General features: G+C 39.5%; 1 protein-coding gene across 5 annotated transcripts in view; it reads right to left on the bottom strand.

Annotated features, from left to right (window-relative positions):
* Positions 1 to 18,308, bottom strand: part of LARS2 (leucyl-tRNA synthetase 2, mitochondrial) — a 176,028-nt gene that overhangs the window by 81,779 nt on the left and 75,941 nt on the right. For all 5 annotated transcript variants that reach the window (XM_081933357.1, XM_081933358.1, XM_081933359.1 and 2 more), the window contains 5 exons: positions 9,810 to 9,917; positions 8,989 to 9,148; positions 3,043 to 3,147; positions 2,299 to 2,414; positions 1,072 to 1,355 (listed from right to left, as the gene is read on the bottom strand). In XM_081933357.1, coding sequence (XP_081789483.1) covers positions 1,072 to 1,355; positions 2,299 to 2,414; positions 3,043 to 3,147; positions 8,989 to 9,148; positions 9,810 to 9,917 — 773 coding nt within the window. The remainder of the gene's footprint in view (positions 1 to 1,071; positions 1,356 to 2,298; positions 2,415 to 3,042; positions 3,148 to 8,988; positions 9,149 to 9,809; positions 9,918 to 18,308) is intronic.

Raw genomic sequence — 18,308 nt, 5'->3', positions numbered from 1 at the left:
GAGAGGAACTCACGCACAGGGGCAGGTGCACTCATGCGCAGGTGGGTGGACACACTTGTGCATGCGATAGCGCACGTGTGCAATTTTGGCACACCTTTACAAAAAGGTTAGCCATCACTGGTCTAGATTGTCCAGTAACATTTTTACATTAGCTAGTTTTTAAAGGAACACTACTACTGACCATAAAAAATAAGAATTTCTCAAGATTGCCAGTGTCTGAACTTCACTTTTTATCTTGAATGCAAGAATAAAGAATGAGTTGTGAGGAGTTACAGTGCAGAGGTATGCCTTATTACCAGAAGGATTCTATTCAGAACTTGTTTGAATTATGGAGAGAAAGTGACAGGTTTACTGCCTCTGTTTTCTGAAGTGTGAATAGTTTCCGATTTACAGCTCTGGCAAGGCAGCTTAACAGTACCAAATTCATCATATCAGCTCTGCTGAGAGCAGTGTTCCATAATGCACATGATGAAGAAACAGTCTCCCAAGGATTTTGGACTTTTCCATTCACCAACCTCATGACTTTAAAAAGCACTGATTTAATTTCCTCAATTAATATGCAATGTTCTGAATCGGAAATAGTATTTTTCAAACTATAAGATGCACTTCCCTCCCCCCAAAAAAGTGGGTCGAAATGTCTGTGCGTTTTGTAGAGCGAATATTGCAGCGGGGGGAAGTGGGTTGGTGCAGAAGGGGTGTTCACTGCCACCTATCACTGCTGCAGCCATTTGCCGCCACCGGGGAACACTGGAGGCTTTGCTGCCGAGTAGCTGATCGATGGTTGGATCAGCCCCCCGGAATACTGCCAATGAGCTGTTCTAGGCAGCGGGAATCACTGCCGCTGCTTGCTGGTTCAAAGATGTAATGTGTAAACATTAGTTTATTTTTAACTGAGCTGAACTATTTAATAATATGAGATTTTCTAATTAATTTCAGGCAGAATATTTTTTTAAAAATGTTCAATATTCAGCACCATGAAAACAACATAAAACCTAAAAGGTCAGTGCATAATATGGAGAATCAAATTGAATGTAAACATTAAAGTATTAAATATACAGAAAACATACTCACCTTGGACATGGGCAATTAACCCAGTGTGAAATGGAAAGTAAAGGTGAGACCTCTTTTTGTTTAAAGGAAATAATTTTGGGCAATTCCACAGGTAAGTCATCATAAGGTACAGGAACGGTACCACAATTCTGACAATGAATGATTGGAATAGGGGTGCCCCAGTAACGCTGTCGTGAGATCAGCCAATCTTTTAGTTTATTACTTGTTAGGAAGCCTCCTATATTTTTATTTTTGGCTTGCTGAGTGATGGCATTTAATGCCTTTTCTCTAGTCATACCTGTAAACTGTTTTACAAAAAAACAAAACAAAAGATTGTTTGTTACTCAACAATCATATTTTTGTAGCAAACTACTTCAAGTAACTAATCTAACTAAAGTACACACTACCATGAAAAAGTGTGAATTCACAATTGAATTAATTTTGTACACAATAAGAGATGGGATTTACTTTAATTAATAGAGGGATAGATGGAAGATTTTTCTATCTCAAAGGGAAATTAAAAACTGAAGAATTGGTAGCTTCAAATTTGAATATGTATCTTAGTAGTAAACACAGAAATTTCCTGAAGTTCTGTATAGTAAACATGCTTTTCTTTACTAAATTTGGTACATTTTAGCTCATATTATAGTTCTAGCAATATTTGCTTTGAGATAACACTGTTTAGTTAAGTTTTCTTATCATGGCAATGAAAAATAAATGCCTCTATTTTTTAAAAAACTACAGCCTTTCTCAGCTACTCCTTGATACTTCATCACTGACAGATTGGCAGAACTGTGTTACAGAACGTTTGCAGGGTCTGGCAGCTGAAGGGAGTTGAGTTTCTCATACTCTGGTCCAAATAAAATCTACATTACTAGCACAATTGTTGATTTATCCTGAATCCATCTAAAAAACGGTATCCCTTTAAGGCAGCAGCATGTCATTGAACACTAAACAACACAGAGCCAGGTAATTGTGGTTTATTCAGATATTCATGGTTTTTCTCTACATGGCTTAATCAAATTAAGCATAAAGGCATTGCATAATTTGTAAACTATTTAATCCGAATAATTTAACAGCCTATGTGTATTTTAATTATTTTCATTTATAATTCTCTTCTGCATGCCTGATATCTTATAGTACAATACAATATGGAGAGGAATACTATGCACAATGCCTGCATTTTTCCAAATTCAGGCATTGTGGAAAAATGAGAGATAAAGCAGAAACTCACAATAAGATACCAACCTCTCCAGAATTTATCAATCTCTGTGAGCCATCTGGAAGTGTTTCAATTACTTCAGCAAAAGCAAGGCCCAATTTTTTAGCAACTTCAGCATCATTTGTGCTAATGCAAGGTATTCCTGGAAAGAAAAATATACCTAAAACACATTTTCATCATAATTTCCATTTTAGTGTGATTGTACACAAATAGCTTTTCTATTAAGAGTTTATCCAATGATAGTAATTGTATGCTTCAGGGACTACTTCTATTCCCCTGAAATCATGATTCTCTATTTCTTAAGTCTTCAGTCTTCAAATTCACCTTCTTTAAACTAAGAATTTTTATATTCAATATAAACATAACTTTACAAGAATCAAATCAATATATATTGTTATATAAAATTATTTGTCTTGTTTTTAGCTACACTGTACATTCCAAGAGTATAACTTTTATAAATAACTCAAGGTGGCAAATATATACCTAATACTCCTCCCTTCTATTTTTTACACAATAACCCAGTTCCATGAAAGGAGTTGGGCTTAGAAAGAATGACCGGCCCAAAGTCACCCAGCTGACTTTCATGCCTAAGGCAAAATAAAACTAATGATCATCTGGTATCTTCAAAATCTAAATGTGCTAACCATAACAATAACTATGTCAAGTAAATCTTTACTTTTATTTCAAGTGGTGTTCTTGTAGCCAAAGAGAGATAGTTTTAATGTAAATAAAACTGAAATAAAGTAACAGTGATGGTCTATATTACTAACCTATTTTAAAATCAAGGCAACCTTCAAACTCTGATTTTGCTGAGATGACTACAGGAATTTCCTGATTGGTGAGTAAATTCATAGCAGTCACTGAGGTAAGAGAGTCTGTAAATGTACAGTTTGTAGGGATTTAAACATTATTTCAGATGGTATATTATTCCACCAATAATATCTAAAATAAATAAATCATACAAGACAGTAGGCATTGCAGATGTCAAGAAATAGAAGACACGCCTTACCACATATGGTGGACATGTAAAAAAGTGCAAAAACAACCAAAAATACATACGGTGCACAATGCAGAAAATGTTAAAATTAAAATGAAATAACTCCTTTTATTAGGAATAATTTCAAAATAAACGAATAAGAAATACTGTGTTTCCCCGAAAATAAGACTCTATCTTATATTTTTTGCCACCAAAAAAGGCACCAGGTCTTATTTTCAGGGGAATGTCTTTCATTGACTCACCTCACTTCCGCACGTTGCCCTGGCCTCCTTTTTAGTATCAGAGACCTTCAGGAACTTCTTCTGCAGCCAGCAAGCTTTCCTGAAGGCCTCTGTAGTCGATCACAGAACTCCGGAGGAAAGCTTCAGAAAAGCCTTGCTGGCTGCAGAAGAAATGGGCTGGCAAGGCAGGTGCCAGGGTCTGCAAGGCCTGGCTGCAACTGTCCGAAGGTAGGTAGTAGGACAGTTCCACGCCACCCCACCCATCCCTACCCTAGCTTAATTTTTACCCATGCACCCTGGAGTGGGTGGGGTCTTAATTAGGGGTTATTTGGAGGATAGGGTTTATATTGAGCGCGTGTGTAAAAATCAAGCTAGAAACACAGCATTATAACTTAATGAGATAAATGTTTAGAGGAATAAGAATAAATTATGCTCACTATTAAAAAAAGAAACATTTCTGACAATATCTGATTTGGAAGAACCATTCCATATATATAAAACACACCATACAGCATAGCAAGTTTAATAATTTGCAGACTGTTTCATAGGGGTGGGGGTTTTGGGGGAGAAAAATGTTTAATTTCTCATCCAAGAAGCTTCATCAGCTATTCATACATACCCAAATCTGGTGAAGTTTAAAAAATGTGATATATAAAGATATTTTGGACATTGAAGGGAAATTAAATTCTAAGCTTGAAGATCAGGGCATTATATTATCATGATTGCCTCAATTGCAAATGCAACCTAGACACAACAAAGTCATGAAAAACTGTGACCTTTATAAAGGACAAATAGTCTTTGATCAGATATTGCTGAATTCTGATGAAAAATTAATTAAGAAAAAGAACTATAAATTGACAAGGGCAAGATGTAGATCTTAAACCTCAATTGTTTTTATTAGGCATAACAACAGAAAAATCAAGACGTGGTGTTGTGTATTAAACTCTCCTGCCATAGACTTGCCTGTTAACTTCTCCTGCCATAGACTTACATAGGTCGCTCCTGATTGGCCAAGACGCAGCAGCCAGCTGGCGGGAGAATCCAGCCACCTGATTGGTCTATCGCCTGACATCTCGACTATAAAGAGCTGTCAGCTGTCATTTGCTTGGTGTTTGCCTATCTGAGATTTGCCGTACTTCTGAGCTGTTTGTCACTGTTTAATAAAGGTTGTGTTAGCTTCAACCTGCCTTGCCTCAATCCCTGTCTGCCTCGTTCTTCCTTCAGAACAGGTGGAAATTAAAAATGTAATCTGTATTGTTAAGCAAATTAAATAACCAAGGCAACATGATGTTTATTAAGCACTAACAAAATGTAAACAACAGAAAATCAATAAAATCTATTAAAACAACAACAACCCTGAAACTGTAATCAATATTAATGGACTAATCACTTATCTACAGTTATTACTCTAAGACTGTCAGGTTCCCATAGATCCCTATCAGGACATCAGCATTCTGATGGGAGTGGGCCTGGTAACATTTTAGCATCTTTTCTTATTTCTGGCATTTCCTTTACTTTGATGTACCTTCGTGGAAATGGGAGGGGAGAGGGATGAGCCTGGGGCCATCTATTATGTCTCAGATCTGGAGGGACAAGCAAGCAGCGCCAGAGAACAGCTTCTTATCGTCTTCTCAACTCAAATTACTCACAAAAAATTCACACCTATGGATTAGTTCACCTTGGACTGGACAGAGGGGAGGGGTTTCTACAACCTTTAACTAATGGTTTTGAGTGGGATCTCAGATCCTGCATTTTCTCCTTGCTATCACTATCTCCCAATAAAAGTTCCTTTTGAAATTCTGCCTGTTTAAAGAGTTCTGCATTCTTGAGTGGATAGGAGAGGTAAGTACTTACATTAGGCAGGATCTGCAAAGTGGTTAATCCAGAGAAGCTTTTGCTCTACTGAGGGGACCTTGCAAAGAATGTCTGACCAGGGAAGTGAACACGGAGAGGCCAAGTGCTGGGAGGAAACTTCCACCATGTCTCAATCTGATGTAACCACCGGAGGCTGGATGGAGGAATTGGCTACCCTGGAAGACCCCATGAAGCCGAGGTGGTCCATTGGCATGGGGAAGAAAGAAGACTGGGAAGGGAGAGCCAAAAGAGATACCCTCACCCAAGGAAGCCGACAGCATGGCTGGAGACATGAGTTGGAATCCCTGGCTGACATCCACAAATGCAACCGAGACTGCAGACGGAACAGCCGCCACCTGTCCTCTCAGAGACTTGGGCTCTGTGAACGTCCCCAGGATTGGAACTGGACAAGCTCCCCAGACGGAGCGAATAGCATTAACCCCAGGCATCAAGTTCAATGGAGACTCCCAACAGCTGGGATTCTTTTTGTCCACGTTCTCACCTATCTGCAGGAATATGAGCAAGATCCCCCACACACAAGGGGCCAAAGTCAGGGTTGTCACCCTGGCTCTGGAGGGAGACACAGCCTGCTGGATAGTGACTCTACACAATACAAATGCCTCAGAGTTCCAAAACTTCGACGGTTTCATGACAAGCCCTGAGACAGAGGTTTGAAGGCCACTTGGCTGACCGCAAGGCTAGGGATTGCATCAACACCATGGGGCCAGGTCACCACCCAGTATCCAAGTGCACTGAGGAATTTTGAGACCTAGCTTGCTGCATGGACTGGCCAGAAGTCATCCTTGTGAGCTGTTTCAAGGACAGGCTGAATGATGACCTCTACCATGCTTGCATCGTCTATGGGGTTAGGGGTTAGGACTATTGCCTCCACGGCTGGTACATCCTTGCGAAAGAAGCTGAAATTGACCAAGCAAGGAACCAGTACTGGTCCAGCCAAGTCTGGAAGCTGTCCCCACCTGAAGGAAAGTGAGATGCTACCAAGCTTGCTTCAAATGTGGCAAGGAAAGCCACTGAGCCACAGCATGCTGAATGAAAACTCTGGCCAAGAAACTCCAGCCAGAGGAAAGCCAACCAACACTGCACAATGCACCAAACATACGGCCCTGAAGAACTTTTCTTATTTCTGGTCTTTCCTTTACTTTGATGTACCTTCCTGGGAAATGGGAAGGTGGAGGGATAAGCTTGGGGCCATCTGTTTTGTCTCAGACCCAGAGGAACAAGCAAGTGGCACTTGAGAACAACTTCTTATCACCTTCTCAGCTCAAAGTTCTCATAACAACTTCACACCTGTGGATTGTGAAGAGGGGAGGAGTTTCTACAAAGGAGTTTCTTGCTATCACTATCTCCCAATAAAAGTTCTTTTTGAAATACTTCCTGTTTCAAGAGTTCTGCTTTTTTGAAGGGAGAGGAAAGATAAGTCCTTACATAGACATTTAAATAATAAAGAATTTAAATATATTATATAGATATCATTGTACTGAAATATACTATAATAGAATATGGAATAATAGACAATCTATATAACTAGATTTAATAATATGTTAGTTGACTATGATAGTATTAATATTTTATGGATATATCTCTTCAAATTTCTCTCAACTAATTATTATGTTTTAATATTTTTACTATTGTATCAATATATTTTAGTTGTATTTCAACATATATTCTATTTTCTATACTTTATCATTAAAATATTTAAATAAACAAGGCTAAAAACAAACATTATATCACAAATATTCAGTTATTACTAAGAATTTTTGTTCTATTTTTCTCAACTTGATTGAATTTGCTTTCCTAATTTTCAAGTGTTCTAAAAGACTAATAAGGATCAGACACTTTGTCCACCTCAAAGGCACTTGATTAATCTTTTACTTGAAAGAATTAATGATAAAATTAAAACCTTTAATATATCTCTAACAAAAATTTAACAATATTTTTAAAGTGGACATTTCTGGGATAAAGAATTGGAATCTGGATTCAGGTTCTTAACATATTAAAATGGTATCTACAAATGTGAGATTATGGTTGATTCATCAAAAAGTATTTAAAATGTATAAGATTCCACAAAAAATGAATTTGAAAGAATAAATATCAATTTTCTATGCTTGAATATATAAAAAATTGTTAGGATCATATGATCTTTTGGTATTTTTGAGATATCTTATTAAGGTATATACTGTAAACAATTGTGTTAAATGTTAAAGATGTTAATGTAATGTTGAATTTTATGCAAAAGCTTTGGAATTTAATTGTTTATCAGAAGTGAAGGGGACGGGATTAAAGAATCACATTGACAAATTAGAAAACCAGACACTAAGGAATGATTGCCAAGAATATATAATCCAATTCAAAAAGTCAGTATTGTCTACAGATCAAAGGATGCTGTAATATGTATTTTATGAAAAATATTTTGTGATATTTTAAACAAAAAATGTACTATTAAGAAAGGTAAAGGAATCCCTACGGATTTTACTCTGCTATTTGTTGATGACTATAGGGGGCATGCTCATTTCTGTTTCAAGACCATTGAGCCAGGGCTGTCTGAAGACATTTCCATGGTCATATGGCCAGCATGACATACAGAGCACTGCTACCTTCCCACCAAAGTGGTATCTGTTTATCTACTTGCATCTGCATGCTTTTGAACACTAGGTTGGCAGGAGCTGGGGTGAGGACAGGATCCCATTGCATGGTGCTCAAGTTTCGAACCTGGGCTGTTGGCTTTCCAGCTGAAAAGCCCAGCATCTTAACTGCTGAGCCACCACGCCATTCAGTTCATATTATAAAAATATATTAATTAGTAAACCAGGGATTGTTGATGAGTATAAAATATAAGGTAGGTGGTCCTATCTTCTTTGTATTTTTACTGGTTTGGGGTTGTCTTTCTGCGTGCATGAAGTAAAAAAAAGAGGAAGGTCTAATGTTATGTTTTGCTATTAAGTAAATAAAGCCATCTTTGAAGATCAAATGTTATTTGTTTGAAGTGAGATCAGCATTTTTTCAACTTAATTAGCTTTTAAAGAATACCAAAGCTTTCTTCCATATTTTTCCTCTTCAGTTAATTTCCCCCCTGAATTATTTTTATGAATAACATCACAATGAAAATTAATAGGCAAAAAGAGATCTCCCTAAGTATTATTACACTAAAACATTTTTGTTCCCATGTTCCCATACATAACTTTTAAAAGATTGTTCCTTAAAAGCCCATGTATTGTCTATTTATGAGTATTTTTTATGTCTATGTTTTAGCTGTTTTGCTTACCAAAATATGTTTGTTCTTTTAAAGGGGACCATTTCTCTCTTTTCCTCTTGATTAATACAATAAAATTTTATATTCTGACTAATAGGAGCAGAAGCAAATATTTTAGAGGAAATTAACCATATACAAGATTATAATTGATAATCTTGAGTGACAACTATCATAATTCAGGTTATATATTGTAGTATTTGCTTAGAGTATATTTTGTGATAATCTTGCCTTATAATAACCATCATAATTCAGATTATATATATGTACCTATTTTTTGGTAGGTGTGATCGCTTATGATGAAATATGGTATGTGTGAACTGACCAGTTCTAATTGACCAAAATCAAGCAATGTTAAAAATAGACAGTAAATCACCTTTTTCTTGAACAAATTCCCTCTGGAAGATTTCTTTCAGAAGGCTATTTCCGTGTAACAACCGATGGTTAGATAAGATATACAAATGGGATGAACCATATATAGCTTCAGGTGCTGAGGCATATGCTGCTATTGTTTCTCCTGTTGGTTTGTTATTAATCTGTCGAACAAGGAAGTAGAATTATCACAATATATTCAAAACTTCATTCCTTTGCCAATATATCTGAAACACTGAAGACATACTAGTTGTGTTTTGAGGACTATATTTAGCATCTCAAAATAGCATACCCCAATTTGATTTAAACATACTGCTAAACTTTGCTTTCTTTTTATTGACTATAAATTTTTGGACCTGATCAAATTGGTCAATAAGTTTGTGATCATTAGCTAGAATCATAAATGGACTGTAGTTACTGTACTTAACTTTATGAAACTTGGCTCACATAGCTTGAAAGCTTTTTCTGGGGTTTCACATCATTTCTTCCTTATCTAAAAGGCTTTACTTGTGCATTTGCTTACTAATATGTTATTGTTAAGGTGGCCATACATGCTTTATATTTTAAGAGCCATATCTAATGTAATTTTGAAATGTAATATTGAATATTGAAAGTCCCCCTTTGTTCATAATAACTGTAACTGTAGCCTTCTCCAGCATCAGAATCATTTATTTTCTGCTGTCAGAAAGTACATCTCAATTACTCTTCATGCAATCCAATTTCAAATGACTCAATCCAAATTTCACAGATAAATTCAAACAACTTTCAATCATTTGCAATTTATTGGGGAAAATACTTTTCAATGATTTCCAAGGAACAACTTACTTTCAGCATAAACTCAAAATAACATCCAGTGCAATCCCCAAGCCAATTAGCTTGCATTTCCTTTATTCCATACCATTTGGGGAGATCTGACAGGCCATCAAGCAGGGCCTGCAATAACAGTAAGAGGACATTTTAAATCGTTGACATTAAACATGTACAGAAGAAATTGTGTTTGGTCTCTACATATCTAAAAAGAGTACTTATGAAAAATACATGGCCAGTTGACAACAGAGAATATTCTTTTGATTATGATCTTTAAAGCGCTTCATGGCACAGGACCTAGTTACATGCAGGATCGCATCCTGCCCCATACATCCCTACGACCAATCCGCTCACACAGAGAGGGACTTCTTCGGGTGCCGTCCGCTAAACAGTGTCGGGGGGCGACACCCAGGAGCAGAGCCTTCTCTGTGATGGGCCCAGCCCTGTGGAATGACCTCCCCCGTGACATCAGGATTATTTCCGATCTCCGCTCCTTCCGTGTACAGCTGAAGACCCACCTCTTTCAATTATCTGGCCTGGCTCAACCGTAAATTTTTTCTTATTCCTCCTGACAGTCCTTTTAAATTCTTAAATTTTTAAATTGTGTTATTACTAATGGGGTATTTTAATGGTGATTTTTAACTGTCTAAATGTGATGTAATTTGTTACCTCCTCCGTGCATGTATGTCTTTGTATATGTGTATGTTTATGTGTTTGTACATATGTTTTATGTTTTATATGTTTTATTGTACGGCGCCCCGAGTCCTGTCTGGAAAGGGAGCGGCTAATAAATTCAAATTTATTATTATTATTATTATTATTATTATTATTATTATTATTATTATTATTATTATTATTATTATTATTATTATTATTATTATTATTATTATTATTATTAGAATTTAAATAACTTCTATTATATGTAAAATACTATTTAGGATTTAGCATTAATTTTGATAGTATAAAGGGGTTCCCAGAGCTTGGGAAAAAGCTATCTGCACATACCCTCTTTAACAGGAGGAGGATGGCATCTCTCTACTTTATCAATGGATGGTTAGTAAGAAGATCAAGGAATACTCATCCTAACGATAAATAAGTTCCTAAAGTCAACATATTCCCTTTTCAAGACTATTATAACCTATTATAGTAGTGCGGCTGCCGGGGCCTTGGACCGGGTTGCGCCTTTGCGGCCTCTCTTGCGGCAGCGATCCACCCAGGCCCCTTGGTTCACCGAGGAGCTGAGGGTGATGAAGCGCCACAAGAGACGCCTAGAGAGCAGATGGAGATCGTCACGCTCTGAATCTGACCGAGCACAGGTGAGAGCCTATTTACGGACCTACCTTGTGGCATTAAGAGTGGCCAAACGTCAGTATTGTGCCACTCTTGTTGCGTCCGCAGATAACCTCCCTGCGGCCCTGTTTAGGGTGACCCGCTCCCTCCTTTCACAGAGGCCGCGGGAAGCCCCTTTGCAGGGTAGAGCAGAGGAATTTGGGGAATATCTGCAGGACAAAATGGGGATTGCTCCTCCATCTTGGTCCTATTAGACCTCTCGGAGGCTTTTGATACCATCGACCATGGTATCCTTTTGCATCGTCTAGAGGGGCTGGGGATGAGGGGCACCGTTTTGCGGTGGTTCTCCTCCTACCTCTCTGGCCGAGCGCAATGTGTGCTGACAGGGGGGCAGAGGTCGACCCTGAGGCCGCTCACTTGTGGGGTGCCGCAGGGGTCGGTCCTTTCGCCTCTCCTGTTCAACACATATATGAAGCCGCTGGGCGAGATCATTCGTGATTTCAGGGTCGAGTACCACCTGTACGCGGATGATACTCAGCTGTACATCTCCACCCCGAACCACCCCAACGATGCCGTCGAAGTGATGTCCCAGTGCCTGGAGGCCGTACAGATCTGGATGGGAAGTATCAGACTCAAGCTCAACCCGTCCAAGACGGAGTGGCTGTGGCTACCGGCACCCCAGTTCAACCAGTTGGTTCCATCACTGGCCATTGGGGGCAAACAGCTGGCCCCCGTGGATCGGGCACGCAATCTGGGCGTCCTCCTGGATGCCCGGTTGTCAATGGATGACCATGTGACGGCCGTGGCAAGGGGGGCGTTTCACCAGGTTCGCCTGGTGCGCCAATTGCGTCCTCTATTGGACCGGAACGCCCTCCACACAGTCACCCATGCGCTTGTGACGTCCCGACTGGACTACTGTAATGCTCTCTACATGGGGCTCCCCCTGAGATGCACCCGAAGGCTGCAGTTGGTTCAGAATGCAGCCGCGCGGGCAATTGTGGGAGTTACTAGGTACTCCCACGTAACACCTCTCCTGCGCGGGCTGCACTGGCTACCTGTGGCTTTTTGGGTGCGTTTCAAGGTGCTGACTATCATCTTTAAAGCGCTCCATGGCACAGGACCTAGGTATTTGCGGGATCGCATCCTGCCCCATACATCCCTTCGGCCGATCCACTCTCACAGAGAGGGACTCCTCCGGGTGCCGTCCACTAGGCAGTGCCAGCGGGCGACGCCCAGGAGCAGGGCCTTCTCTGTGATGGGCCCGACCCTCTGGAATGACCTCCCCCCCCGATATCAGAAAAACCACCGATCTCTGCTCCTTCCGTAAGAAGCTTAAAACCCACCTGTTCATTTTAGCCGGCCTGGCCTAATCCCAGCTTAGTCCCTCAAGTCTGTATTTTAAATTTTTAGGGGTGGGTTTTAGGTTGTTTTTAATTTTTATCACTTTATACAGCCTATTGTTTAATTTGATTTTATGGGAATTTAAGGGTATTTATTTTTGTATACGGTTTTTAATGAGATGTCTGTACACCGCCCCGAGTCCCTTCGGGGAGAGGGGGCAGTCTATAAATCAAATAAACTTAAACTTAAACTATTATAACCTAATACTTTTTCATTTGTAATAAAATTCTGTGAGAATCTAGTTTTTTTTAGTAATAAGCAGCTACCAGGACTTTGAAAAGTACATAAGGCATATACTGTGTATTATTCTAATGCTTAAATTAACCACACACACACACACACACACACACACAGAGAGATACACATACATATATACATATATGCATATATACACGCAAAGAAAAAAATAAGTATGGTTTGATGTAATTCTATCTTCAGATTTGCTTGCTTGCTACCTTGCTTGTTTGTTGTTTCTTTGAAGACAGAGTTGTTTTATTTATTTATTTTTATTATTTATTTATTTATCCTACCTTATTATTTGTATAAGTAAGTCAAGTTTATTAACATACTTCATACTCTTCCCACCTTGTATTTTCCTGATAACAACTTTCTGAGGTGGGTTGAGTTCAGAGAGAGGAAGTAGCTCAAAGTCAAACAGTCAGTTTTCATGTTTAAGGCAGGACTAGAAGTTTTCTAGCTTGTTGCCTTAAGCACTACATGAAGCTAAACACAAATAAATATGTAAAATATAATACTAATAATAAAGATGGTCAAAACCTTACTTTTCTTCATTAAAAAGGGTTTCCTGTACAAAATTTTGTAGAGCTTCTCTATTTGCTCTACAAAACAAGATTTTATATACCAATATTAATACAACAAGAAAATGCAATGCTGAGTTGCACTATAGTTATGCAATTATAGGAAAGTTGCAGGAATTGTGATCCAAAACAATCCAAATGGCACTCTACCAGTCAAAACATCTCAGGAAATTAAATACCAACATATCAATTAATAATAATAGAATCAGGTTGTCAACTGAGATATAATTTATCAGCTTTCTTAATTGGAAAGTGTGCGCTTTTAAGAAATAGAAATGCAATCTGATATTTTGTGTCTATATCAGAAGTGGTATTCAGACGGTTTGTGCCAGTTCGGGTGAAACAATAGTGAACATTTTGAGCAGTTCGGAGAATCGGCAAATCCCACCACTACTGGCTGGCCCCGCTCGCCACTCGCCCCTGCCCGCTAATCACCCAGCTCACTCGCCCCACCTGCTGCTTACCCTGCCCACCAACCCCACCCAGTTATTTCTCATCTCACCTCTCTGGCATATCTGTTGCTTCTGTTGGACTCCTCACTTGTCTTGACCACACGGTATCTGGGGGCCAGCCAGCTTGCCTGCCTTCCCACATGGTGCCTGCAGCTCTACTGAGCGACGTCCTGGGTAAGCTTGCAAGTCGCGGCTTCCTACTACCATCCCACGTGGTGCCGCCAGCTTGACTTCTTTCATCGTGGCCTACCACGATGGTCATGTCGCCTAGCTAATATCTGTGACTTACCCGTTCTGCTCACCATAGCTGCCTGTGAAGGTAAGGCGCTCGGCCAAAGGGCTGCCTCAGAGTGGACATGGCAAGATGAGGCCACCTTCTGCCCGCACACCACCTGTTCTTCCTTCGCCTCAGGTCAGGGACGCACCAGTCTCCTGATCTGGCTGTACCAGGGCCGCCTCCTGCATGCCGCCAACTCGTCCTTCGCCACCAGTTTCCCCGTTTCCCCTCCTTTAGAGGCCGTGGCCCTCACTCAATCTCCCTGCCTCCTCCCCCATAACTGCCTCTTTTGTTCATCCCATGACATTATCTTCCTCCTGCATCTGGTGGCAGAGGGGAAGGCAAACCAGAGCTGAGTCGTCATCACTTGGCTCCCCGCCAGCTCCAGCTGCCATCTCTATTTTTCGGTGTGAGAAGCCTCCAGCCGCTGCTCTTTGCTGGCACGAGCATCTCCAGCCACTGCTGCCGACTCAGTTCTGGCTGGCTTGGAGCAGTTTTGGAGCTTATTAAGGAGCACCGCTCCTCCACTCCAGCCATGCGTTTTCAAGTCTGGGCTGCTTGGAGTGAAAAGCATACAATATGCAATAGCATGGCCTTGAAAATGCTCCTTCAGGGATTACTGCCTTGTTGTGGCGAAGGGGTTTGCGTAGTTCAATGAAGCTATGAGCTATGCCATGCAGGGTCACACATGACGAACAGGTGGATCTGACAAAATGTGATCCACTGGAGATGAAAATGGCAACTCACTCCAGTATCTTTTCAATGAAAACCCCATGGACAGAACCAAAAGACAAAAAGATATGATGCCGGAAGATGAGCCCCTCAGATCAGAAGGTATCCAACATGCTACTGGGGAACAGCAGGGGGCTAGTACTAGTAGCACCAGAAACAGTGAAGTGGCAGGGCCAAAGCCGAAAGGACGACCAAGTGTGGATGTATCTGATGGTGTATATAATGAGTTAGATCAGTAGATGGGAATATGAAAGTAGATAATTAAATAAATACTCTTAATTTTTGAATGTAATTTAAACAATGTTGGGAATTTAAAATGTTAATGATTGGAGAAGGGGAATTCGTGAGATATTTTTTGGGAAGAAAAAATAGTGTAGATAACTGGAAAAACTATTTAAAAAAAGGTGAAATACAGGGTGTAGAGTGATATTAACCATGTGTAAAAAATGAATAAGAAATGATAAAGAATTATGTAAAGAGAATAATACTATGGAAGTTGGAATAGCAAAGCTATGATTAAAAATGATTAATTTGTAAAGATGAATTAATAGTAATTAGTTGAAGACAAAAAGAAAAGCGTGTTTAGTAATGTAAGCTTAAATGAATTAATGGAAAAGGATTATACAAAAGAGATGAATATTGATAAAAGTGGGAAGATTAGAATATATTGAAACTATGATCATGAATATGATGCATAAGATGTGATATGGTCCACACTCTGTCCATAAAGTATATATGATGAGGAAAAAATTGCAATAAAACTTGTCTTAAAAATAAAGAAAAGAAAGGAAGTCCGATGCTCTAAAGATCTCTACTTAGGAACCTGGACGATCCATGAATCAAGGCAAACTGGACGTGGTCAAACAAGAGATGACAAGACTGAACATCGACATCTTAGCAATCATCAAATTAAAATGAACAGGAATGGGTGAATTTAAATCAGGTGACCATCAGGTATAGTACTGCAGACAAGAATACCGCTGAAGAAATGGCATAGCCTTTATAGTCAATAAAAGAATAGGAAAAGCAATACTGGGGTACAGTTCCCAGAATGACAGAATGATCTCAGTTCAAATCCAAGGGAAATCATTCAACATCACAGCAATCCAAGTCTGTGCCCCAACCGCTGGTGGTGAGGAGGATGAAATTCACTGGTTCTATGAAGCTCTACAGCATCTTATAGAATTAACACCAAAAATGGTGTCCTTATCATCATGGGGGATTAGAATGCTAAAGTAGGAAGCCAAAAGATAACCGAAATAACAGGCAAGTTTGGCCTTGGAGTAAAAAATGAAGCAGGGCACGAGCTGATAGACTTTAGTCAAGAGAATATGAGCAAACACTTTTTTCCAACAACACAAAAGGCGATGCTATACCTGGACATTACCAGATGATCAACACAGAAATTAGATTGACTATGTGCTCTGCAGTCAAAGATGGAGAAGCTCTATACAGTCAGTAAAAACAAGACCAGAAGTTGACTGTGGCTCAGATCATGAGCTTCTCGTTGCAAAATTTATTTATTTATTTATTTATTTATTACATTTATAAACCGCTCCCTCTCCCTGAAGGGACTCGGGGCAGAGTTGAAGCAAGTAGGGAAAGCAAGTAGGCTTAAATTGAAGCAAGTAGGGAAAAGCACTAGGCTACTCGGGTATGAATCAAATCATATCCCTTGTGAATATACAGTAGAGGTAAAAAATAGATTTAAGGAATTATATGTGATAAACAGAGTGCCTGAAGCACTATGGACGGAGGCTCGCAACATTGTACAAGAGGTAGCAAACTATCCCAAAGAAAAAGAAATGCAAGAAAGCAAAATGGCTGTCTGAGGAAGCTTTGCAAATAGCTGAGGAAAGAAAGGAAGCAAAAGGGAAGTGAGAAAGAGAAAAATACACTCAATTGAATGTAGAATTCCAGAGAATAGCTAGAAGAGATAAGAATGCCTTCTTAAATGAACAGTGCAAAGAAATAGAAGAAAATAATAGAATAGGAAGGATAGCAATCTCTTCAAGAAAATTGAAGGTATCAAGGGAATGTTTCATGCAAAGGTGGGCATGATAAAGGACCAAAATGGCAGGGACCTAACAGAGGCAGAAGAGATTAAGAAGAGGTGGCAAAATTACACAGAAGAACTATACAAGAACGAGCTTAACATCCCTGATAACCAAGATGGGGTGGTCACTGACCTCGAGCCAGACATCCTAGAATGTGAAGTCAAATGGGCCTTAGAAAATCTGAGTAACAACAAAGCTAATGGAAATGACAGTATTCCGGCTGAGCTATTCAAAATCTTAAAAGACGGTGCAGTAAAAGTAATACGCTCAATTTGTCAGCAAATTTGGAAAACTGAATAGTTGCCACAGGATTGGAAAAGGTCAGTTTACATTCCAGTTCCAAAGAAGAGCAATGCCAAAGAACGTTCAAACCACCGCACCATTGCACTCATTTCACATGCTAGTAAAGTTATGCTCAAAATCCTACAAGCTAGGCGCCAGCAGTATGTGCATCAAGAACTACCAGAAGTATAGGCAGGATTTCAAAGAGGCAGAGGAACTAGAGATCAAATTGCCGATGTACACTGGATCATGGAGAAAGCTAGGGAGTTTCAGAAAAACATCTACTTCTGCTTCATTGACTATGCTAAAGCCTTTGATTGTGTGGATCGCAACAAATTGTGGCAAGTTCTTAAAGAGATGTGAGTACCAGATCATCTTATTTGTCTTTTGAGAAACCTATATGCGGGTCAAGAAACAAAAGTGAGAACTGGACATGGAACCACCGATTGGTTCAAAATTTGGAAAGGAGTCCGGCAAGACTATATAATGTTGCCCTGCCTATTTAACATATGCAGAACACATCATGAGAAAGGCGGAGTTAGATGAATCAAAAGTTGGAATTATGATTGCCATGAGAAATATCAATAACCTCAGATATGCAGATGATACCACTCCAATGGCAGAAAGTAAAGAGGAACTAAAGAGCCTCTTGATGCAGGTAAAGAAGGAAAGTGCAAAAGTTGGCTTAAAACTCAACATTAAGAAAACTAAGATCATGGCATTCAGCCCTTTCAATTCCTGGCAAATAGATGGGGAAGAAATGGAGGTAGTGACAGATTTTATTTTCCTGGGCTCCAAAATCACCACAGATGGGGACTGCAGCTAATAAATTAAAAGACACTTGTTCTTGGGGAGGAAAGCTGTGGCAATTTCTAGCATACTAGAAAGTAGAGACATCACTCTGCCAACAAAAGTGTGTATAGTCAAGGCTATGATTTTTCCAGTTGCAATATGTGGCTGTGAAAGTTGGATCATAAGAAAGGCTGAGCACCAAAGAATTGAGGCCTTTGAATTATGGTGCTGGAAAAGACTCCTGCAAGTCCCTTGGACTGCAAGGCGATCAAACCAATCAGTGCTAGAGAAGATCAATGCTGAGTGCTCTTTAGAAGGCCAAATCCTGAAGATGAAACTTAAATACTTTGGTCACCTAATGGGAAGGAAGGACTCACTGGAGAAGAGCCTAATGCTGGGAAACATTGAGGGCAAAA

This window comes from Natrix helvetica, assembly GCF_964273705.1.
Source record: "Natrix helvetica genome assembly, chromosome: Z".
Lineage (NCBI taxonomy): Eukaryota > Metazoa > Chordata > Lepidosauria > Squamata > Natricidae > Natrix > Natrix helvetica.
Note: the sequence above shows the minus strand (reverse complement) of the source record. Positions and strands in the feature narration are given on the sequence as shown.